This window comes from Rhinoraja longicauda, chromosome 20 (genome assembly GCF_053455715.1).
Source record: "Rhinoraja longicauda isolate Sanriku21f chromosome 20, sRhiLon1.1, whole genome shotgun sequence".
Taxonomy (NCBI): Eukaryota; Metazoa; Chordata; class Chondrichthyes; order Rajiformes; family Arhynchobatidae; genus Rhinoraja; species Rhinoraja longicauda.
In genome coordinates this window covers 17,825,011-17,850,322 of record NC_135972.1, presented here as the reverse complement: position 1 = coordinate 17,850,322, position 25,312 = coordinate 17,825,011, and the positions used below count along the sequence as shown (strand labels likewise).

Genomic DNA, 25,312 nt, shown 5'->3' with positions numbered 1-25,312 from the left:
GTCTGCCAAACAGTGCAAAAGGTTTTGGAGAAAGTACTATAACTGCTGCTTTCCTCGTTTATCATTTAATTTCTAAATCTTTTCCACATGGAAATAAAATGACAGCTTGAAAAAGTAATGAACGAAAACTGCCTTTTATATTGTGATCGCTTCGTTTGAAAGTCTGCATGAATGTTTAATTTGCTTGACATTCGGCACATCTAAGTACCGCATGATTGCTAAAATAAAACTCTGACCTTAGATTTCACGTGTAGATAGATATTCACCCAATTTGTCTAGATTTGGTTAGAGGCTGTCTTTATAAATACCAAGTCATTCTCAGTTGACAATTAGTTGCAGTAATTTTGCATGGTTTAGTTTACAGAACTCATTTTCTAGTTCAGGACTTCCTGCAGAATAAATGTGAAAGTTATGCAAAATTCCATTTGTCAATTGTAAAAAAAATTCTGTCTCAAAATGGAATACAGTTGTTACCAAATGGGGATTGTTATTTCAACTTGCTGCCTTCGGTGATAACTGTTGGTTATAGGTCTGTATGTGCACAGCGCAGGTACTTTGAATAATAAATAAGGATCATTGAGCTGTTTTTAAAATCGTACCCTTTTGGGTGTGTTTGTGTGCTCACTCACTCTTTCGAGCCCTTGCTGACCCTGTTGAGATGTCTCATTTCAGTCTCTCCTCCAAGGGAAATATTTTAACCTAGGGCATCTGAACTAGTTGTAGTCAGCGTTGCTCCAAAACACAAAACAGCCTGCAGCTCAACACAAATTGGGAATTAAGATCATTTGGAGAAACCTAAATGATAGCTTGTGGTGTTTAATGTCAGTTATGTTAAAGTTGTCTTTTGGCTACGCATTTTTCTGAATTTGGAGGTAAATGTGAATGGTTGAAACCAAGTTTAAGCATGGAAGAAAAAAATGCGATTCAGCCCTTCGCTGCTTTTTTCTCCCATGGCCCAGATATAAACAACATCCACCCAATACTGTTGGTGATCTGACGAAAAGGAAATAAAATTAGATACAGAAAGATTTAAGTCCAACTTTGTGGTTTTGCCTGTTAATCTCAGTTGGATTTAATGTATTTGTTTACTTGCCAGTTTGTTCTGCTCACTTTACTTTCTAAAGACAGAGTAAAAGGGCCAAAGATTCTGTTGCCAGTGATGGGAGAGGAAGAGGGTTTCTCATCCATACATTTACATGTCTCAAGTGTGGACATTGTTCATCAGGAAAGCAATTGCAGCCAAGTTTGATCCATTTTTCAATGCAACAATGCATTTCTTTGTAGGATTCGATAGACAACAGAGCAGACTCCCAAGCTGCTCTTTGTCCTTTCTAGATCTTGGCACTGAGGCTAATTATAACACAATCACTTCAATTGAGATCAGTTCAGGATATAAATTGGTTGAATGTGAGATGTTCCTGCGATTTACCCATTGATTGGATCGAGTCATTGACCAATCCAGAAAAGTGAAGAGCAAATCATTTGATTACAAAGCATTGTAATTATTTAAATAATTGCATACTTTCTGCAAAGACCTATTTTCCAGTTATTTGTTCTCAAATTGAAGACCAAGTGTCTGAAGAAATCTGCATGTTCCGATATTTCCATTTAGGGTAATGTAGGTCCACCACCACTTTCTCCAGAACCCTTGGTTCCAGAGCCTTGCTGGATTATCCATTTTTCCAGACGAACAGAGGTCAGGCTGTGAGAGTCGAACGGACAACCTACATTGATGGGGAGGCGAGATACCAGCCCACAAAGTCGACCCTGGAAGTCGGCCATGGGAGCGGATCTGCCAAGTTGGAGTTCAAGAGCCCTGGCTGCAGGGGACAAATCGACCTGCTGATCAGCCGCAGAAGTCCCAATGGGGTTGAGATCGGCGTCACATTTTCAGAGGGATTTCAAGTGCGTTCTCGTAATTTCATCCAGATTAAAGGAGGTGCTGGGCTACCGGTTGCTGGAAAATCCCAAGGCAGGAAACTCTTAGAGACACAAGGAACTGCAGATGTTGGAATTTTGAGCAAAACCTGCTGGAGTAACTCAGCGAGTCAGGCAGCATCTGTGCAGGGAATGGATAGGGCATGTTTTAGGTCCGGATCCTTCCTCACACTGTAGGAGGAAACTCTTGCCTTGGTTTGGTTACTCGTGTATTTTACTGCTTTCTGTGAGGTTTTCCTGCACATTTTCTTTCCTCTTTTTAAATAGTTGTCTCCTCTTGGCTGAGAAACGGAATTCCACATTTTGACTGTAGCACAGAGGTAGGTGTATGATTATTGTCTGATTCTTGCCTCTAGAGTTTCAGCAAGTTAATCAACTATTGCAGGCATGATCATAATTGGGCCTGATCATACTGTGAACAGACGTCCATTCACAACGAACCACACGTGCAATGGAAGTTGCCAAATGGGATACAGGATATTGCTTTGATCTTTAACCAAAGGTGGCAGGTTGAATGTGGAACCTTCCTTTTTAGTTGACCTCACATTTTCTGAGCTATCATCTAAATAACTTGAATTGTCTTGTCATTGTATCTACAATGTTGGAAAACTAAACATTTGCACTTTGCAGTGGAAATGGAACCAGCACTGATCCTTTATCATCATATCATATCATATATATACAGCCGGAAACAGGCCTTTTCGGCCCACCAAGTCCGTGCCGCCCAGCGATCCCCGTACATTAACACTATCCTACACCCCACTAGGGACAATTTTTACATTTTACCCAGCCAATTAACCTACATACCTGTATGTCTTTGGAGTGTGGGAGGAAACCGAAGATCTCGGAGAAAACCCACGCAGGTCACGGGGAGAACGTACAAACTCCTTACAGTGCAGCACCCGTAGTCAGGATCGAACCTGAGTCTCCGGCACTGCATTCGCTGTAAAGCAGCAACTCTACCGCTGCGCTACCGTGCCGCCCATGAAGAATGAAGAATAAACTGCTGGAGGAACTCAGTGAGTAGACACCATCTGTGGAGGGAAATGGACAGGTGGCATTTTGGATCGGAGTCCTTCTTTGATCATGGAGATTGGTGGTAGAAAGAGGTGAAAGAAAGGGGCATGTCTCCAGCACTGAAACTTTACTGGATGACCCGAGAAGGTAACTACTTTGGGTCATCCCAGTGGAGGCTTAGAGTTTTGGAGGTTCTGTCAGAGACCAATACGTTGGGTTTAAGATGTTTTGTACAGTATATGGCCAGAGGACTGAATGACTGGGATGGTTTAAGGCTCTTGTCGTGCTAGGGCACTATGCTCAAGAGATGAATGATCTCAAAACTTGGAAAGGAGGGAGTGGAATGGACTAGGACTGTTGAGAGATTAATAGAAACAAAATATTAAGAGTTGTTTATGTAAATTGGAAAGTCTGGTTGAAATTTGAAGGGGGCAAAGTTTGGAACTGAATAGGAAATAGTGATTCCTGCAGGTTTGAATTTAATCTTCATATTCAGGTCTACTCCATTTTCACTTCTACAACAATCTCCAAAGTAATTTCTGTTGTGATGATTCAGTAGCCTGTAAGAACATGAAGCTAAAGTCTGTTTGAAAATTTTCTACACCATATTTCTAACATCTGTTGTTTGAGATCTAAATTTCACACTTGCTAACTTCAGCTGTCTTGTCATCAATAGATTAAGTGCATAATATCACTGTAGCTGTTTGTCCCTCCTAATGCGTTTAAATATTAGTTGCAATGAAGTGCTGACAACGAGCCTGATAAGGCCAAGAGGGGTAAGCCTTTGGAAGCTTGGTGATATTCTTTGTCTGAGACGGGGAACAATTTACTTCACAGCTCATGTTGGAGAGAGTGCACACAGGTTAATAATACACATTTTGTATTCACACCCGAACGATGTTTACTTGGCAAAGGTATTGGAGAATGTCCAATTCTATCCAAGAGCGATATTTTCAAGAAGTGAGAAGGAAACTGTAGTGAAGAGATGATGAAAGCATATTTTTGTTTTGTCGATGATTAATTTTTAAGGTTGTTGACATTGTCAGCAAGAGATGTTCACTGTCCATCCCTAATGGCCCTAATGAAGCTGGTGGTATGCTGTCATCTTGAACGGCAGTGGCCCTTCTGGTGAAGGTGCTGCTGTAGGCGATGGGATTCCCATACAGCCCTGCCCCTGTCATCCTTGGTGGTGGAGGTTGAGAGAGTTGGAGAAGCAGTCAGTATCACTGCATTGCTGGTGGAGACAATTAATGTTTGCAGTGATGGACGGGGCTCTACTCAAGTGGGCTACTCTGGCTTTCATGTTGTGGGGCATCTTGTTGTTGATGTGCTGATGTGGGCAAGTTAGGGGACATCATCCTCTTGACATGCTCTGTAGAAAGGTCTTGGGACATCAGGACGTGAACAGGATACCCACATCTCTTTTAGGCATAGTTTTTGAATGTGACCAGTCAGTTGAGTTTCTGGTTGATGTTGGACTTGGCAATAATATTATCTCTGAACATCAAGGGCATATGGTCAGGAAACCCCCCTAACTGGATATAGTGATTACTGGCAAATATTGATTTGCCACTTATCAGCCCGTGTCTAAATATGACTTGGTCGTACTACACAGAGGCACAGGCTGCTTCATTTGTTGAGTAGGTGGAAGAAAGGTGATGCACTCATCAGTGAATGTCTTCACCTTATGGAGGAAGGAAGGTAACTGATGAAGCAATTGAAGGTGGTTGGATCTTGGGCGCTGCCCTGAGGGGTTCCTGCAAAGATGTCCTGGGGCTGGGTTGTTTTACCTCCCAACAGCCACGGTCATCTACCTTTGGGCAAGGTATGCTTCCAGTCACTGATCCCCAGAAACTTCAGTTCAGCCATCACAGTTTGATCCCACTCTTAGTTCAGTGCTGCCGTGATGTCAAAAGCAGTCACTCTCGTTTCCCCTATGGAATTCTGTGTTTGGACCATGGCTGTGATGAGGTCTGGAGCCAAGTGGTTCTTGGCATCAGTGGATAGGTGAAGAAGAGAGAAGCAAGGAACTGCAGATGCTGGAATCTTAAGCAAAACACAGAGTGTTGTAGGAACTCAGTGGGTCAAGCAGCATCAATAGAGAGGCAACATTTCTGGTACAGAGCTCCTTCAGTCAGAAGAACGGTTCATACCCGAAACGTCGTCTGTCCATTTTCCTTGTAAATATTTATCCATTTCTCTTTTGAATATTATACTTAATTCTGTCCAGACAAGTACTCTTAACAATCGCTTCCCCTTGTATTAGTTTTAATATAGACCATTTCTCAGTGTCCTTTGTTTCTGACCATCCTCCAATGGGACCAGTGTCCATTTCATTACCTTTATGGGTTTAAATGCTTCTATTAGATCCTATTTTGACCCATGGAGAACTGCTATAGCTCTAGAACCTGCTCTCCAGAATCATCCTGGTTAGTTTCATCTGCACTCACCCTGATGCCTTTAGATCCTCCCTAAATTGTGATGTCCAATACTGCAGATTGGATATTGTTCTTTAGGAAAGATAAGGGCACCCTTTTTGACACACTTTGATGCCTTCATTAAGACTATCTTGCTTAAGCATCTGAGCTTTGTGAACCTGCTTGCTAATGTAAACCCTGCTTTCTCATATTCAGCAGAATCTCTCTTCTACCTTTAGCAGTCTTCCAGCAGAGGTGAAGTGGTCTGCAGCAGTCAAGTCCTCTCTGTTTCAGGTCCCTGGCTATGTTCCTTTCTTCTTTCAGGCTGTACTCATAATGGTAGAGGAGAATATTTCCCTCTTACTAAGCAACCTTTATCCTTCCCCGCACTCTCTCTCCCCGCCTTCATTTTCTCTTGAGTGTAGTGATCATGTTACTCATTCTTCCTGGAGTCTTAATTCATATCCACACAGCCAGCAGGCATCCTGTACTTGTTGGACAACGTTCCTGCATCACTATATTTTACTTAAAACCTTTATTTATTCAAGGCATGTTGACATTGTTAGTAAGGTTGGTGCTTACTGTTTATCCCTAGTAGCCCCTCACATTAGAGGGGCCAGGTTAACATAACTGCTAGATCAAAAAAGTGTGGTAGGGTCCTTTTTAGAGTGGTACATTGCGTGGGTTTTTCTGAAAATCCGGCAGCTCTATGTTTACCAACATTAATTCTAGCTTTTGTAAGAAAATAACTGCAGATGCTGGAACAAATCAAAGCTATTTATTCACAAAATGCTGGAGTAACTCAGCAGGTCAGGCAACATCTCAGGAGAGAAGGAATGGGTGACGTTTCGGGTCGAGACCCTTCTTCAGACTGATGTCAGGGGGGTGGGACAAAGGAAGGATATAGGTGGAGACACGAAGATAGAGGGAGAACTGGGAAGGGGGATGGGGAAGAGAGGGACAGAGGAACTATCTAAAGTTGGAGAAGTCAATGTTCATACTGCTGGGCTGCAAGCTGCCCAAGTGAAATATGAGGTGCTGTTGTAATTCTAGCTTTTTATTCCAGAGTTAATTAATTTCTTGAATTTAAATGTGGGATTCAAACTCGTGCCTCTGGATCAATGGTCCAGTAACACAACAGCTTTACAATCACCCTCCTTGACTCTGACATTTTGTCCCTGACCACTGCGCCAATCCAGGCTGGTACCCATGTGGTGCAACAGTCAACTTTTCCAGGCAACTTTCCCCCCTTGGCCACTGCAGTGCCTTCTGCAGCTTGGACTCCTGCTCAACATCTCTGAAGCAGTTCCTTACTACATGTACGTGTCGGAAGGAACTGCAGATGCTGGTTTAAACCGAAGATAGACACGAATAGCTGGAGTGACTCAGCGGGACAGGCAGCATCTCTGGAGAGTAGAAATGAGTGACGTTTCAGGTCGAGACCCTTCTTCAGACCCTTAACACATCTTCACTGACAAAAAACATTTTCCTTATGTGATTGCAGTAATCCTCTCCAACTGTGATAATGACAGTCTATCACTCAGTCTATCACTAGTTCTTTCAAAACTAGTTTTATATACGTTCAGTTATTTTTTTGACTTGTTGCCTAATTTTATTGCTTAACTAGTTTCATATTTAAAGTTAATTACATTATATTTTTTTCTGAATGCAAGACGCCAGTTACTTTGAGTAATTAGACACTTCCTGTCTGAAAGTGATCACAAACCATCACATGCATTGGAGGGATGGAGGAGCGAGGGAGGGAGGGAGTGAGTGAGTGTTCTGTAGGTACGACTGTCAGCCTGTTGCCTGACTAGCCCTGTCACAACACTCTCTTTTATTCCGGTTGCCCTCACGTTTCCGATCAGAGGTTTGTAAGGTTGATTGGGCATGGAACAACTTGATCATATGAGTTGCAGAGGTCAATGCGAGGTGGTGCATCCAGTTTTATTCATTTTTTGTTTCAGCAGTGCAGTTACAGTACAACAAAGTGGCGTGCGAGACCATTTCAGAGGGTAGGTAAGAGTCAAACAAATTGCCATAATTAATAAACCATAAATCCATTCAATCTTAATCACCGCACCCTTGCGTGCATTGAATACATTGTCCGACAGTTCGGCTAATGTGACCACATATTGTAACTAAAATGCATCCTGTATGAGCATGTTTTAAACATAAATCTTTAAAGATAAATCTTTCATTTTGTGATGCCTTTTCAAAATGATAGTGTCTTAGCCTAGAATTGTGTTACTGTTTTAAGAAGAGGAACAAAATACTGCAAGCATTGTGATTGACTATAAGCGCAGTTTAAAGGAGTAATTTGAAGTAAAACTCCAAGCTGCAGTCAAATCACCTTAATCTTGTAGCTTTGTGAGTTTGGTACACTTGGTCCTGACCAGTCATCTGTGATCTGTCTGCAGCTGACTATGATTTGGAACTGCTTGTATTTTGGGTACCCATTTTGATCAGATGGACATTGTGCACAAAATGGCAGGTTTGATTCATAAATTATATATACGCACAGTCTAATTTACTGTTAGTGTAGGTGTGCTTTCTCACAGCTATCTCAGAGAGTAAGTACATAACAGGGTGGAAGATGTAATTTGTTTTAAAGAGTTTCTATTCTGCAAAATAAATACATTTGACCAAAATGTTGCATTTCTGCTTGATTCCTTCTAGTCACGCAGTCTTGCTCTCTGTGATCTATAAGTGCAACAATTTGTTGAACTGTTAAGATCTCCATCCCCACTGCTTTTTGTTAGAGAGATGCTATCACACAACTGTTTGTGTTTTTCCTTGTGCATGCTTGTCCTCTTCCTGTTGATGTACTGTGTATATATATATGTATTCTCTTTCTATTCTTATTTCTTTGCTGCAGACCGAGTTTTGGCAGGACAGCAAAACAACCAGGATGTTCCAGGTAAGTCACTGCGGTGGTTCTTATATTTGATCCAACTGGCCCTGCGATTTCTGGATCCTTCCAAGCCTCCAGCTGGCTTCATTCACCTTGATTTGTTAGTTGGCATATTTTCATTTAACTGTGGCTTTTAAAAACGACTCTTATTTAAAACAAGAGGGCTATTGTTAATTTTGTGTGAAGATTCGCGTGGACAAATTCCATTTATGTGCACCAAACACAAACTGTAGAATCGCAGCTGTACGCATGAAGCAGTAGGCCACAATTCATTTGCAGCCGGTGTAGTATTACTTGTCATACCTTTGTGTGTGTGTGTGTGTGTGTATATATATATATATATATATATATGTGTGTATATATATATGTGTGTGTATATATATATATTTATATTGGTCTTTTGGTATCAGGCTTGTTAAATATTTTGACCTTGACATAAATACTGCAGATTAGTCTCCAAATACTTCATCAAAAACCTGTGTTGTGATGGTAATGCCAGATCGGTGCACATCAGCAGTGATGCTGCCTGCTAGATTATGTTTAATATCATCTACATTCCTTGTTTGTCATCATTTCTTGTTTACAATTTAAAACCTGTATGTCTGCTAAACTGAAAGTTCGACCAATTGTGAAAATGATCACTAACTTTGCTTAATACAACCTACATACTCAACTTGATAAAAATTAGCACAAGACTTGGGAGCAGAATTAGGCCATTTGGACCATAGAGTCTGTTCCACCTTTCGATCATGGCTGATCTATTTTTCCCACTTATCCCCATTCTCTTGCCTTTTCCCCATAACTTTTGATACTCTTACTAACCAAGAAACTATCAATCTTAAAAATACCCAATGACTTTGCCTCCACAGCCATCCGTGGCAATAAATTCCACAGATTCACCAGCCTCTGGCTAAAGAAATTCCTCCTCATCACCATTCGAAAGGTACGCCCTTTTATTCTGAGGCGGTGCCCTCTGGTCCCAGATTCTCCCACTACTGGAAACACCAGGCCATTCAACACCTTGAGCCTGCTCTACATTTTATTAGGACCATGGCTGATTTTCCACCTTGGAGCCATTTACCTGTGCTCTCCCCTGAAACCCGTGATGACCTTAAATATCCAGTATTTTTTCAAGCTGTGTTTTGAATGACCTCAATGACCTGAGTCTCTACAGCTCTCCCTGGCAGAGAAATTAAATGATTCATGACCCTCTGAATGAAAATATATTTGCTCATATCGGCCCGGAAAGGCCCAAGTCTGTCACCCCTGCTGTAGATGCATTAGCACACAGGCACATCCTCCTGCATTCAGCCTGTTACGTCCTGTGAGGATTTCATACAGTTCAACAAGGTTCCCTGTCATTCTTATTAATTCCTGAAGTTCTAGGCGTATTCCACTCGTCTCATCCAGCACACCTTCCATCCCTAGACACATTCGTCAATCTTCCCTGCATACTCTCTGTGGTAAGTATATCCATTTATGGATAAGGAGGCCAAAATTATGCACGGTACTCCAGATGCAGTCCCACCATTATTCGATACAACTGCAGTAAAACTTCTTGTTCTCTCAAAAACCTGCCGTAAGACTGTCCTATATATAATTTGTCTTTCCATATAATATTCCATCTGCTATGTTCACGCCCACTCAGTCAGTCACTTTTGAAGGCTCTTTACATCCTCCTTCATGTTCACAATCCCCATTAGTTTGGTATCCTTACCAAACTTGCATATGTATGTCATTTAGTCCCCATGCACCAATCCACAGGGTCCTCCACCAGCCACAGCCTGCCAACTTGAGAAAGTTTGCTCCTATCCCACTCCACTTTCTGTATCCTAACCAATTCGTAAGCCACATCAGTATGTTCCACATCCCCGTCACCCGCCTCCAAATTCAATTTGCTCTAAGCTAGTTGATCAAGATTCTTTGCAGAACCTTATCGAATGCCTTCCAAATATCTAATTTGTTGATTTTGCCCTCATCTGCTCCAGTATGTAAACTCTAAAATTGTTTACTGGCAGATTAGTCAAATGTTTTCTCTTCATAAATCCATGCTAACTTCATTATACGTTTCATGTATTCTGTTTTTAATCCTTGATTTTAGATTGCACCTGCACTGATGTTAGGTTGACAGGTCAGCTGTTTCCTGTTTTCTCTCTCTAGCCTTTAAGTGGGATCACATTTGCTATCCTCCATTCCACGGATATAATTTCAAAATTTGTGGAATGTTAGACGATGAAATCCAGAGAATCCACGATCTCTAACCACCTCTTTCAAAACTGGCACCGCGTGTTTGTTGATCTAAGGAAATGTCAATAATTTGAAGTATTTGAAAAGCTTAAATAGGGCAGTGTTGCTGTTTGACAATATTAGAGTTCCTTGTACAATCCTGACCTTGTGCTGTTCGTGTGGAGTTTGCACGTTCTTCCTGTAACCGCACAGGTTTTCTCCAGGTGCTCCTAGTTCCTCGCACATTTCACGGTGTGCTGGTCGGTTAATTATCTTCTGTTTTTCAACCCTTTTTCTAGATGAGTGAAAGATTCAAAGGTGAGATGATGGGTTGTGAAAGAAAGCAAAGCATAGAGAGACAGGGAAACGAGAGGGAGGAGTTACTGATAGGGACACGAGAAACTCCAAATGCTTCGATCTTCAGCAAAGAAGAAGTTGCTGCAGGGCCTCAATAGGCCAACAGCTTCAGTAGAGGGAAATGGACAAACAATATTTTGGGTTGGCACTCTGCGAACTAATTGGAGTAGGGCGGGGAAAACTGGAAAGGAGGAGTGGGGGTTGTACAAAACCTGCCACAGTTAGGGCAGCACGTGGCGAAGCGGTAGAGTTGCTGCCTTTCAGCGCCAGAGACCCGGGTTCGATGCTGACTACGGGTGCTTGTCTGTACAGAGTTTGTACGTTCTCCCCGTGACATGCATGGGCTTTCTCTGAGATCTTTCTGTTTCCTCCCTCACTCCCAGGACATATAGATTTGTACGTTAATCGGCTTGGTATGTATGTAAAATTGTCCCTAGTGTGTGTAGGATTGTGATAATGTGCGGGGATCGCTGGTCAGTGCAGACTCGGTGGGCCGAAGGGCCTGTTTCCGTGCTGTATCTCTAAACTTTAAAAAAAGAACTATAGTGATAGATGGATACAGGTGAGGAAGTAAGTGATTGGCACATGGTTGGAGCAAGTGGCAAAGGCCAAAGGTAAAAAGAAGACAGAAGCAGAGGAAGAATTAAATGTAAAGCTGGAGGGACGAATATGGGTGGAAATTGACAGGGAAGTGGGGCAAGAGGGTGGATGAAAGGGACATGGGGATGGGCGGTTATTGACGGAATTGTTCTGCTGGGAGCTAGAATATTCCCACAGTCAGGAAGTACCTGTTTTCTCTGGCCATGACCCTATTTTTTTTTCCATTGGAACCTAATCAGATGTACAGCACTTTGGTCAACGTGGGTTGTTTTTAAATGTGCTATACAAATAAAATTGACTTGACTTGACTTGACTATCTATTGAAAGAAGTCACATTTCTGTATGTCATCTCCCCTACCTCATGGGAACATGTGTTTTTCAACTTTGACATTCTGGAATAATTTGATCAGAGAGATGTGTGGCATTAAAAAGTTTTATAGGAATGAACAGCAGGTGCTGGTTTATACCAAAGATAGACACAAAATGCTGGAGTAACACGGCGAGTCTGGCTGCATTCTCTGGAGAGAAAAAAAATAGGTGACGTTTCCGGTCGGAACCCTTCTTCAGACTGAAAGTAGAGGTGGGGAAAATAAACTGGAGGTGAGAAAAGGCTAGAACAAATCAGAGCCGGCAACAGATGTCCTCAGGAAGGGTGTAGCCCAAAATTGCCCATTGTTGGCTGGGGAAGGTGTGGTAACAAGAGGGTTACTAGGATGTGATCGGTGGTACTGATTGGACAACTGGGGTGGGGGAGGGTAAAAAAGAGGGGAGGGAATGCAGGCGTTGCTTGAAATTAGAGAAATCAACGTTCAAATGGTTGGGTTGTAAGCTGCCCAAGCATAATATGAAATGAAATCATTTAAAAGTTGTTTGGAAATACAGCATGGAAACAGGCCCTTCAGCCCACTGTGACGACCATTGAACACCCATTCGCATAAATTCCACATTATCCCACTTTTGTATCCACTCCTCACACACCAGGGGCAATTTATAGAAGCCAATTAACCTATAACTCTGCACGTCTTTGGTATGAGGGAAGAAACCGGGGCACTGGGCAAAACTCACAGGGAGAATGTGCAAACTCCACCAAAAGGGCACCAAAGGTCAGAAACAAACCCGGGTCTCTGGCATTATGAGACAGGAGCTCTGCCAGCTTCGCCAATGTGCCGCCTGACAGGTGCCGCCAAGTTGTGTACGATATTTGCTACTAGGTCTATGTAACATTTATGCACGAACCTAGATATTGAATGTAGGTGTTTAACTTGTTGAACAAGCAGTGACGATGATTATTGGTAAATTTATTTCGTTTTTTTCCACTTTCCATATTGGGATCCATTCAGATCCATCTGAAAAATGGCCTTCTACGATATAAGAAGCAAAGAAAGGTGGTGCTGATCACTGCTATAATGGAGTGGGAGGTTGGAATTTGAAATCAAAATTAAAAATACCTGGAAATAAAAGTAATTGCAGTCTCCACCGTTGAGGCAGTCAATATCTCACATATTGCTGTCACATCCATCAGTGGCACAAGTTAATTTCAAAGGCACTGCTTAGTCATTAAAGAGCATTGTCAGTGTTCCAGAATTCAGTCTCTAGATGATTCTGGTGAAAATCTGGACACCAGTCAGTTTTTAAACTTTGTTGTACAGTTATCTGAATACTATTGGTGTATTATTATCATGTGTACAAAGATACAGTGAAAAAACTTTGTTTTGCATGCTATCCAGACACATCATGCCACACGTGAGTACTTTAGGTAGCACGAAAGAGAGAGTAAACAGAGTACAGAATATAGTATTAGATCCACAGATTTTTTTAAAACTGTTCAAGGGCAGCATCAAGGTAGATTGGAAGATTGGGAATTCATCCTCGGCAGAAGAGAGATCTGTTCAAGCGCCTGATCACAGAGGAAAAAAGTTGTCCTTGAATCTGGTGGTTTGTGCTTTCAAACTGCCTGACAGGAGAGGGGTGTGAGTGGCCCTTGATTACGTTAGCTGCTTTCCCGAGGCAGTGTGGAGGTGAAGTCGATTGGGTTTGGGGGGGGAATGATGGACTAGACTGTGCCCCCTACACTCGTCAATTTTTTGCAGTCTTGGGCAGAGCAGTTGCCACACCAAGCTATGATGCATCCCAATAGGATCTTTCTACATCTGGAGCCATTGGAGACCTGCTGAATTTCCTTGCTGAGACCCAGGATGGAAATTCAAACTCGTTGTGTTTGCACCATTACACCAGATGTAAGCTTGGGGTGCGAGGTGGAGAGTGGGAATGGACATAGTGTTGACAAAGAGTTTATTAGACTGATATCTGAAAGGAGCGGGCTGTCGTATGAAGAAAAGTTGCTCGTGTCCATTGGAGTTTAGAAGAGTGAGGAAACTTGATTGGAACACCAGATCCCAAGGGGTCTTCTGGGAGAGCCAAGAACAGGCCACTGTTTGACCATTAAATTACTGCATCATTGTAATGATACCAATAGTTCTGAGGGAATGAAAGAAGTTGTTTTGACTAAGTCAAGAAAAGACACGACTTCAATCCCATCTTGAAGTGGCTGACATTTAAATTTCTCCTGAAGTGGTCTTGCAAGGTAGGATGGTTTTCATTTTCATAAATCTTCAATGGAGGAAAAAAATCTGAGCAATAAATCGAGCCTAACTCACTGGATAACATTTGTTATCTTCATTCAAACACAAAAAAATATTTATTGTTTCTCATGCAATGTTAATTGTTATTTTGGCTGTGGTGGGGTATGTGCTAAAACCTGAATAAGCATACCTTGATACACTCTAACCCATGCAGCTGAATAATATTTGTGGAATAAGAAGATAACTGCAGATGCTGGTACAAATCGAAGGTATTTATTCACAAAATGCTGGAGTAACTCAGCAGGTCAGGCAGCATCTCGGGAGAGAAGGAATGGGTGACGTTTCGGGTCGAGACCCTTCTTCAGACTGAGGAATCTCTTCAGTGTGAGCATCAATGTCTTCTCTCTTATTTATAAATGCTCAGCAGTATTTTATTATAAAAGGACTGGACAAGCTAGATGCAGGAAAAATGTTCCCAATGTAGGGCGAGTCCAGAACCAGGGGCCACAGTCTTCGAATAAAGGGGAGGCCATTTAAAACTGAGGTGAGAAGAAACTTTTTCACCCAGAGAGTTGTGAATTTGTGGAATTCTCTGCCACAGAGGACAGTGGAAGCCAAATCACTGGATGGATTTAAGAGAGGGTTAGATAGAGCTCTAGGGGCTAGTGGAGTCAAGGGATACGGGGAGAAGGCAGGCACAGGTTATTGATTGTGAACGATCAGCCATGATCGCAATGAATGGCGGTGCTGGCTCGAAGGGCTGAATGGCCTCCTCCTGCACCTATTTTCTATGTTTCTATATATATCTGGACCTCCTATTCAAAGGGATATAAATAAAAGTTGTCAGGACCCAAGAAGAGATTAACTTTTATAGCCTGAAAAAAACAATGATTTTCTGAATGGAACAATAGGCCAAAAAGGAAATCTCTCATGGTGGACAAAAGAATAGAGAATACTTTACCTTGACCTTTACCTGAATGTTGTGGTGGGAATGAAGAAAGAGCTGGATTAATTAACCTGAACTGGTACATCAAAGAATCTCAACGAATCGATCAGCATCTGTGGGGAGAAAGGAATTGGCCATGATTACAAGCATCCTTGAATGCAGCAGAAAGAATCAAGGATCTGGTCTTTCAGACAATATACGAATTGGAATTTATGCCTCTGGTTTGTGAATGTGGCATCTCTTTTCAAAAAGATGGTGGAGAATTAACTTGCACTGGATTAAATGTGTGGAATAGGGACAGTGCAGATTGATCATTGACATAATTTCTAATGAGTTTAACAGTTCTTCAAGGGAGGTAGGAATATGCTGATCATGTACATTGAAGTGTGTGACACAATTAAGGTATTTGTTAATGGGAACATAGCAATGCAAATAATTAAGAGAAACAAATAGATGGCTGCCTGCTGAAGGTACAATGCAGGATGTGCACTGTATCTTGGTAAGAAGGAAAATAGCCAGCGATGAAACTTAAAAGAGTAAAAGAGCAGAGTATCTTTGAAGTTTTATTGCAAGAAACTTGGAAAATTACTTTGCACAAAAACTTTGGGATCTCAGCATTTTTTTAAAATTGGATATTTTTCAGAAATGAAAAGAGCACTAAATGCAATATGAATCATTTGTTACGCTGTGATGGGGATATTGTAGAAATGTTCAAGATTTTTATTAGGTAAGGTACTGGGACCGTAGAAAGATGATTATTTGAAAATGGAGAATTTGAATGTTTGTGGAGATGGTCAGACTTCTCTGTATTGCGTGGAGAGCTCTCTGGGTGTTGACATGATGTGTTCGAATTTAAAATGGTACCTTTTGGCTTTTGGACCTGAATTATTTTTGTTAACTGGTAAAGGAGTTGTCAAACCTGACTTATAGAAGCAAAGATTATGAGAGTGTAGATAAAGACTGTATTAACTTCCAAGTCATTACAGGTGTATTTTTTTCATTCATCGGCTAATCGGTCTAATTACCCTGCATTCTAAATGTTCTTATGTTTTAAAATATTTTAATGTTAGCTATCTTTTAAAATTTCTGATTCAACAAAATAAATTTGTGGCAGGTAAATTAACCATTTTACTGTATTAATTCCCCCCCCATTCTTTTCAAGGTGTGTCCCCCCCCCACCCCCCATAAGTCTTGCCAACTCATGAAAGTGATCAGTTATGCTCATAAACCCAACATATGAGACCTTGTGAAGAAAGCAATAACTTTACAAACCTCGCCATTTACAACCTTGTCATTTGAGTCTTGTGCAAATCATTGAATTTCCAGAGCTTTCAAAAAAACTTAATCAGTTTGGGAAGCATTACCTCCTCCTCAAGGTTGGGTGATGCGTGAGTGATGATGATGCAGAATTAAGTCTCGTGCACTGACATGAACAGCGCAGAAAAAAACTCAGCAAAAGCTTGGAAGTTTGTTATCCAAATTAGTAATTGAGTCTGACACAAAATGCTGGAGTAACTCCTCAGCGGGACAGGCAGCATCCCTGGAGAGAAGGAATGGGTGACGTTTCGGGTCAAGACCCTTCTTCAGACTGTCATGCAACACGGAAACACAGAAACTGCAATCCATCTGGTCCATATTGACCATGATGCCCCATCTAAGCTAGACTAGATAGCACGCAACAAAAGCTTTTCACTGTACCTCGGTAAACATGACAATAAACTAAACTGAAAACCTTCTTCAATACCTGCTTTTGACCCATATCCCTCTAAATCTTTCCTATCTGTGTACCTGCCCAAATGATTTTTAATATTCTAACAGAAAATTAAAAACATCTGCCACTGCTCAAAATTTCATTCTGAGGAAGGTATTTCACAGGAGCTATTATCAAAACACTGCAAGTTAAACCACAGCAAGACATCCTTCATTTTGATTCTAATTATTAAAAATGTATTGATAATTTATTTGTTTTCCTTAATCTCAGGTATAATTACATTCCAAAGGCAGTAAAACAAAGATGATTCGAGACCAATTTTATGTTGAATTATTAACAAGAAATTAATTCACACTTTAATCATAATTTTCTATTTGTTAAAATATCACAATCGCATATCCTTGGTGCCACTAAAATTGTTTCCTCAAAGTCTTCACCAGAAGGCGACCATTTTCTGCCATTGTGCTTGAGTAACAAGACTGGTCTCTTGTGTATCTGTAACCAAATCATTGCATGTGAAGGGCAGTGAGGGGACATTGTGTCTTAGCAAAGTAGATGATGGGGTAGTTAACGGGGGTGGTCATCTCTTGTACCTGTGCACTCATAAATAACAGCTAATTGAAATGCAGCGATCGTTGTTTTGCTGTCTTGCTCGCAGCTGTAATTTTAATCAACTCTCGTGCTGGAGCTGACATGATTTGTTTGCTTGGCTTTGCTGCACGTGATCCCAAGAAGTAATGTATTTGTCCACTGACCTATAAATTAAAACTTGGACAATACTGCTTCAGATTTTAATAGGTAATAAAGGTAATGGCTCTGTCCTTTTCATACTGTGTTAACGTTAATATGGTTGCATCTGAATGACAAAAGAGTGAAGTAACTTGAGTGCTGGATTGATAAGTTACGTGATACCACACAAAGCAGCTTCACAAGTGAAGCAGGCACAATTAAGGCTTTGGTCTCTGCAGTGAAATGCCAGCCTGAGTGCATGTCTTCAAACAAAACAAATACCCAATCAATGACCAGCGGGACAATTTGAGCTTTATTTTCTGTGAATTTGATGCTGGGTTGAGAGGACTTTATCAGCCCTAGATTTAGAGGGTTTTTCCAAAATAAAAGTCTATACTTTTCAAACTTTTGGTAGGAATTTGAATTCCTTTAGATGTATTTTTATTAGCTATGAAGTATAGAAATAGACGAATCACTCCAACCAGTCCAAGATGGTGTTTCTGCTCATTTTGCAAATCTTTCTATTGGACTGACATAGTCATACAGCATGGAAACAGGCCCATCTGCCCAACTTACTCTTGCGGCCAAGTTGACCTGACGAGTCTGCGTTTGGCCCATACGTATCCCTCTAGACCTTTCCTATCATACCCATCCAAATGTCTTTTAAATGTTGTTATAGTATCTGCTTGTTATAGTATCTCCTCTGGCAATTCGTTCCATATACCATCTGTGTGAAAAAAGTTGCCCCTCTCGTTGCTATTAAATCCTTTCCTCTCACTTTAAACTCATGTCCTCTGGCTCTTGATTCCCCCACTCTGGGTAAAGACGCTGTTTATTTGCCCTGTCTACTCCCCTCATAAGATCACTCTTCATCCTCCTGAACTAGCCTACCAATCTCTCCATGTAGTTCAGGCCCTCGTGTCCTGGCAAATCCTCGTAAATCTCTGCACTCTTTCCAGCTTAACAACATCCTTCCTATAGTGGGGTGACCAAAACTGAACACAATACTCTAAATGTGGCCTCACCAATGTGCTGTACAACTGTAACATAACATCTCAATTTCTATTTGCAATGCCCTAACTGATAAAGGCCAATGAGCCAAAAGCTTTCTTGACCACCTTATTTACCTGTGACCCCACTTTCAAGAAACTATGTACTTGCACTTCTAGATCTCTCTGCTCTGCAAAACTCCTTGGGGCCCTCCCATTCACTGTGAAGGTCCTGCCCTAGTTTGACTTCCCAACATACAACTTCTGGAATGAGTTGGTTACATAAGAAGGTATGACTGGCTTGGCTTGTATCTGATGGAATTTGGAAGAATGACAGTGAACTCGATGGAAACAAGTCAAGATTCCTCAGGATCCTACTTGGTTGGTGTGGAGAAGTTCCTTGAGTAAAAATCTAAAACGCAGTGTAATTGTTGACGGGAACAAGGTGTAGCATTTCCCCTTGGAGAATCACGAGTCTTTGGATCGACCATCCTTCTACTCATTTTCCAGTTGGCCTACGATTTTATTCTCTCAACTACTGCCTCTGAGCTACACTGAGGACAATTTACATGGTAATCTAACCCACCAGCTTATCTTTGGTTTGTGGAAAGACATTGGAATACCAAACAGAAACCCTGTGGGAAAACATGCAAACTCTGCACAGACAGATAGCACTCAAGATCAGGATTAAACTCGGGTACCCACCTTCATTGAAATACAAGCAAGGGCAGGGGGGCATATGAAAGGAACCTCAAACTGATGCAAAATAGTTCTTAAGTATTAGTTTTTAAAATTAGAATATCAAAACAAGGAAGGTATGCTAAGCATTTAAAAATCAATGGGTAGTCCTACAAGGAGTGTTGTATCCATTTCTGGGCACCACATGTTTGGAAGGCTATCAAGTCCTTAGCAGGGATGCAGACGTAAGCTTCAGCACAATGGTAATGGGAATCTGTGACTTGTTCTACTTGGAGATCCAGCTGAGTTTTTTCACTTCTGAAGCAGGGAAGGTTTAAGGGAGGTTTCAAAGAATGATTCACATTAGGAACAGTTCTGATACAATACGTACACTATTTCCATTGCTAGATCAGTTGTTGACGAGAGGATGTCGAGAGATGGTGAGGTGGCAAAAAATTATTGTGAGCAGAATTTTTCAATTACATTGTCTGGAGAGCATGGCACGAGAGAGCAAAGTATGTTTTAGTGGTAACTTTGAAAAAGGAAGCTCTTTTTGGTGGTTGAAGAGGAAAATATTTGGATGGCTCTTTCAATGTATAAATGGCCTCTTGTTCTGTATAATTTTGCAGTTTTCATTCTCATAAACAAGGTAATTTCCCCTGTATAATTATGTGCAATGATGCTCTGATGATGTTGATGCTATAAATATATCTTGAATGGCTAGAATAATTTGCTCATTAGCACTAACCCAGTTTCGTATGTTTCCCACTTGGAAGTTTTGAATCACAAGTTCTCTTTCATTCATTCTCCATAGATCCAAAGTCTGACATTTGGTCCCATTGGAGATGTTTATCCACATCTGCTCTGTGTACAATGATTCTTGTGCCCATGCATCACGTTACACCCTTATCATTCGTTCCTCTGCATCTTCCCTGTAGTTACTGCTGTTTTAATTTAAAATGTATTTACTTTTGTTGCAGAAGGCACTTTTTTTTGGGACAGGGTTCTGTGAACACTAATTAATTGCCTCTGCTATTTTCCACTTGGTCACGGATATGATCCAACTATTTAATTGCAAGGTAGCTCAGCCAAAACTAATCCTCATTTAACAATTACTTTTATTTCAAGAATGCACTTTGTTCATAAAAATTGTCAATGTTTATAATGCAATGAGTACTGTTCATGTCATTTCATTTACTTTGTTAGCATGTTACTTTCCTTCAGCAAACAGTTTAGTTTGCACTTACTCCAGCACCCCTGCATCCACCCTCCCCACCCACACTCTGTACAATAGTAAGAGGACCTCTCCTTTGGAGACCTTGCTGTATGAAGCCTCCATCTTGTAGCATTCTGTTGTGGACAGTCCCTTGCACTGGCAGAGTAGTGAGCTTCACACAGACAGGGAGGTTTAAGTTTAGTTTAAGTTTCGAGGTACAGCATGGAAACACACCCTTCGGCCCACCGAGTCTATGCCGACCAGCGATCTCCATATGCTAGTTCTATCCTCTCGGACAATTTACAGAAGCTAACCTACAAACCTGCGCATCTTTGGAATGTGAGAGGAAACTGGAGCACCCGGAGAAAACCCACGTGGTCACAGGGAGAACGTTCAGACATCATTCGTAGTCGGGATCGAACCCGCGTCTCTGGCGCAGTCAGGCAGCAACTCTGCCACTGGGCCGCCCATGTGTTCACCAGGTTGAAACCCTAGCAGCAGTCTGTGTGTGTGTGTGTGATCCTGGGAACAGTCCATGGAGCACAAATTCCTGAATCATCCAGCTGTCTTGGATGAATGTTGACACTGTGTCTCTTTCCTAACTGCCTTCAAATGCACATTCTGGAAGGAGATGGATGTTGACCTTCCAAGTCTGGCTAGTATAGTAAGTCTGGCTTGATGGCAGTATTCGGCCATAGTCATACAGAACAGAAGCAGGCCCTTCAGCTCAACTCATCCATGCCAAGCAAGAAGTCCCTTCTAAGCTAGTCCCATTTGCTCATGTTTGGGCCAAATTTATTTAAGCCTTTCAGATCCATGTACTTGTCCAAATCTTTTAAAAATTTGTTTTTGTTCCCACCTCTACCAATTCCTCTGACAGCTTGTTCCATATACACACACTGTGTGAACAGGTTGCCCCTCGGGTCCATTTTAAATGTTGTCCTCGCTCAACTTAACGTATGTGCTCTCGTCTTTGAATCCCTTTGCCTGGGAAAAAGACTGTACATTCACTTTATATATGCCCCTCATGATTCTATATGAACACCCCTCAGCTGCTTGTGATCCAAGGAATGAAGTCCCAATCTGCCCAACCTCTCTCCACAACTCAGGCCCTCAAGTTGTGGAAACCCATTTGTAATAATTTAGGGACAGTTTGAGCTCGGGTTAATCATGAGATAGCTGACAAAATAAAGGGAGGGGTGATGGTTCACATGAAGGGCCAGGGAATCCTCACAAGAAATTTGAACCAACAAACCAGGCTAAGTAACGGAAGGAGTTGACTGGGCTTGGTTTTTAGAGTCAGGTTCATGAGTGTGATTGACTTTTGTCATGGCACCAGTAGAGGAAATGGAGTTTGCAGTAAAGGAAAGAGACTGGGACTTGCTTTCACATTCCGAGCCAATTGTTGACTGGTCAGGAAGGGACTCAACAAAATCAGGCAGTGGACATCTGCAACATTGCTTGGATTTTAGGAAGCATGGTTTCAGGAAGTAGATTAGGAGCGGAGAGATCAGGTTGGCTGGAGAGCAGCATGAGAATACAATGAGAGACGGATTTGGGATTAGAATGAGGTGAGTATAGAAATGGCATGGTCAAGGGATTGGCCATGCATGTAGTTTGGGGAACTGTGTATATGGAGACCACGGAATTTTGTGGGGAGGAGGCATGGAGAGGGTTGTGTTGCCTCGATTTGCAAGTCACTTGGTGATGAGGTTGATGGATGAAATCGGTTAAGGAACGTTGATGGGTGGATAGAATGCTGAACTCCTTAATATTTTCTCTCTAACCAATATTTTGCATCTTTCCCCGCAATGAAACGGTCAGTCTTGTGCGTGATATGTTTCAAATGGACCTGAATTCAGGTTCTAAGTATTAAAATGTGATTTTTCTTGTTCATTCTTGTTTCAATCTTGCCAGGTGCTTTGACATGGAAATGATGATATGCAATTTAAATGCCAAAGTGCCTGGGCGTTCTGCAAACCTTTCCATCACTCGCTAATCTTGTTAAATTACCGCCATATCCCTTCAACTCTTCCTAGATGCCACCAATCAGCTGCACAGAGGCAGAAGATCCAAAGGCCAATTAGCCTACCATCCCACACATTGTTGGGATGTGGGAGGAAACTGGAGCACACGCACAAAATCCACACGTTCATTGAGAACTTGCAAAACACATAGACAGTGCCAGAGATCAGGTTTGAACCTGGATCGCTGAACTTGTGAGCAGCTGTGCCACCCTGACCAGCATTTTCCACTGAAGCTTTCCTTTCCAAATAGGTTCATACTTAGTTTTCTCATGGCTAACGTTCAATAGTGTGGTCAGTACAACTGAAAAGCATCACGTGCCAAATTAAGCTGCAAGCCTTCCTCTGGAGCTAATGTGAACACACAGAAAATTGAAGTATTAATGTTGAAGATTTAGCACTGAACGAGCTAGGTTATCTTTTCAGCTTTCAAACCTTTTAGTGCGAGGTTTGGTTATAAAGTATGGTGGATATATCATATGAAAATGGAGGAAGTTCCTATTTTTATGCTGGCACCAAGCATAGGCAAGACTTAATATTCATGCACATAAGGCTTCTTTCTGTGACAGCAATATCTGCTGAAAGGGGTTCCGACCTCTGTCGGCATCTTATGATTTCTATTTCTGATTGTTGAAAAGTGACAGATTCATAGAATCATAGTCATAGAACACGGAAACAGGCCCTTCGGCCCAACTAGCCCATACCGACCAAGATGCCCCATCTATACAAAAGTCCTGCCTGCCTGTATTTGGCCCCTAAACCTCTCTGATCCACGAACCTATCCAAAAGTATGTTCAATGTTATCGTACCTGCCTCAACTACCACCTCTGGCCATTCGTCCCATATAACCACCACTCTGTGTGAAAAAGTTTTCCCTTTCTATTAAATCTTTCCCCCCTCACCTTAAACCAATGTTTTGATTCTTGATTCCCCTGCTCTGAGTAAAAGACTGTGCATTTACCCTCCATGACCTTGTAAACCTCTGTAAGATCACCCCTCATCCTCCTGCACTCCAAGGAATAGTTCTACAATGCCCAACCTCTCCCTCTAGCTCAGGCCTTTAAGCCATGGCAACTTCCTTGTAATTCTTCTCTGCACCCTTTCCAGTTTAAGAACATCCTTCATATCTGCCTGTGTTCTCTGTATGTTGTAAGTTCTCCAGGTAAACTTTTGCAACCCTCCTTGTCCATACAGTCCAATCACTCATCGATGCTGTGTCACTTGAAGGATTTATTTGTGGCACCTTTTTCTACGAAAAGTTATGGGGCTCTATTGAATTACCTTGGAAAATGAAGGGCCAAAAAAATTAGTCATATCAGGGTGGAGTTGAGAAATATTTTTTTAGCTCAAAGGATTGTTCAACACTGAAGATCTCTTGTTTTCAAAATGATGGGTCGGTACAATCATATCATATCATATCATATATATACAGCCGGAAACAGGCCTTTTCGGCCCTCCAAGTCCGTGCCGCCCAGTGATCCCCGTACATTAATACTATCCTACACCCACTAGGGACAATTTTTACATTTACCCAGCCAATTAACCTACATACCTGTACGTCTTTGGAGTGTGGGAGGAAACCGAAGATCTCGGAGTAAACCCACGCAGGTCACGGGGAGAACGTACAAACTCCTTACAGTGCAGCATCCGTAGTCAGGATCGAACCTGAGTCTCCGGCGCTGCATTCGCTGTAAAGCAGCAACTCTACCGCTGCGCTACCGTGCGGATTGAGTACAATCAAAGGGGAAACTGGTGGATGGGATTGCAAAATGGCATTCACTGTGCTTTCCTTCATCAGCCAAGCGTGTGTGTATGAATGTTGGGATGTCATGTTAAAGCCGTTGCTAATCATTGCCTAGACTGCATTTGGAGTGTTGCGTGCAGTTCTGGTTGCCACAATACAAGAGCGATGTGGTAGCAATAGAGACGCTGCCGAAGAGGTTCACCCGGAGGTTGCCTCAAATCCAAGTTGAGTTTTTTTGAGGAGGTAACCAAAGTGATTGATGAAGGCGGGGGGATACATTTGCTTCATTTAACTTTGGTAAGGCTTTTGACAAATCTGGTTGAGAAAGTTGTCAAAAGAGATCTCAGATGTGTTGGCAAACTGGATCCAAAACAGACTTGGTGATAGGAGGCAGAGGGAAGTGGTGAATAGAGTGGTAATTTTTTGGCCATTTGAGCCAGCACGCCTATTCAATATGATCATGGCTGATCATCCAAAATCAGTACCCCGTTTTTGCTTTCTCCCCCATATCCCTTGATTCTGTTAGCCCTAAGAGCTATATCTAACTCTCTCTTGAATACATTTTATTTAATCTAGTCATGAATATCCTTTTGTGTTCATGGGATTGTGATGGATGTGGTTCCTATTTAACGTCGGGCTGTATACTGCCGGGTCTATCTGTTTGTCAGGACCGAGATTCACAGGTGTAGTGTTCTGGTCTGCAGATCCCGAGGAGAACGTTTCTTGTGTGCCTGCCAGTGGAGTGAATTGGCCGGTGTTTTTCACTGGAGGAAGTACTTAATCAGAGCAAATCCCAGTCGTCTTCTCAGCCAGTGTTCAGTATTTAAAGCGAGCCAGTCGGCATCCACAAGGCAGCCTCGGACTGGAGATCAGTCTTGCGGCATAGAAGCCCAAGTTGCCCTCCCATTCATTGGTTTAATTGTGCAGCCTATTTGGGGAAAACTCATCACTATTTTCATTTGCAAATCTTTGTTTGAACGTTGCAAACACAAGGAGCCAGTGCCACCTCAGTGAGTCACACATCTCTCGTTCCAGGGACACATTGTGCTCTGCATGCTAATGACCTGCAGGCTTTTCTTTCGCTTGTTCTCTTGATGGCCCTCATGTCCCCTGAGAGTCCTCCGATGTCTCCTTTTCCGGGAAAAAGAAAAGAGAATATATTCAGGGAATTAATCCTTCGTACGCCAGCTGGTCCCATCTCCCTCTGGGTAAGAGAGCATGGAA

At 41.9% G+C, this 25,312-nt stretch overlaps 1 protein-coding gene across 14 annotated transcripts in view; it reads left to right on the top strand.

The window, feature by feature from the left end:
• yaf2 (YY1 associated factor 2) overlaps positions 1-25,312 on the top strand; it is a 97,565-nt gene that overhangs the window by 7,072 nt on the left and 65,181 nt on the right. For 4 of the 14 annotated variants that reach the window (XR_013548642.1, XM_078417057.1, XM_078417059.1 and 1 more), the window contains 2 exons: positions 7,340-7,387; positions 8,251-8,292. The exons of 3 other annotated variants lie outside the window; for them this stretch is intronic. Coding sequence is in view for 10 of the 11 variants with exons in the window: in XM_078417057.1 (XP_078273183.1) it covers positions 7,340-7,387; positions 8,251-8,292 (90 nt within the window). In the remaining variant the exon portion in view is untranslated. Of the gene's footprint in view, positions 1-7,339; positions 7,392-8,250; positions 8,293-25,312 lie in introns of all 14 variants that reach the window. 7 more of the 14 variants (XM_078417068.1, XM_078417063.1, XM_078417060.1 and 4 more) reach the window with 4 other exon arrangements.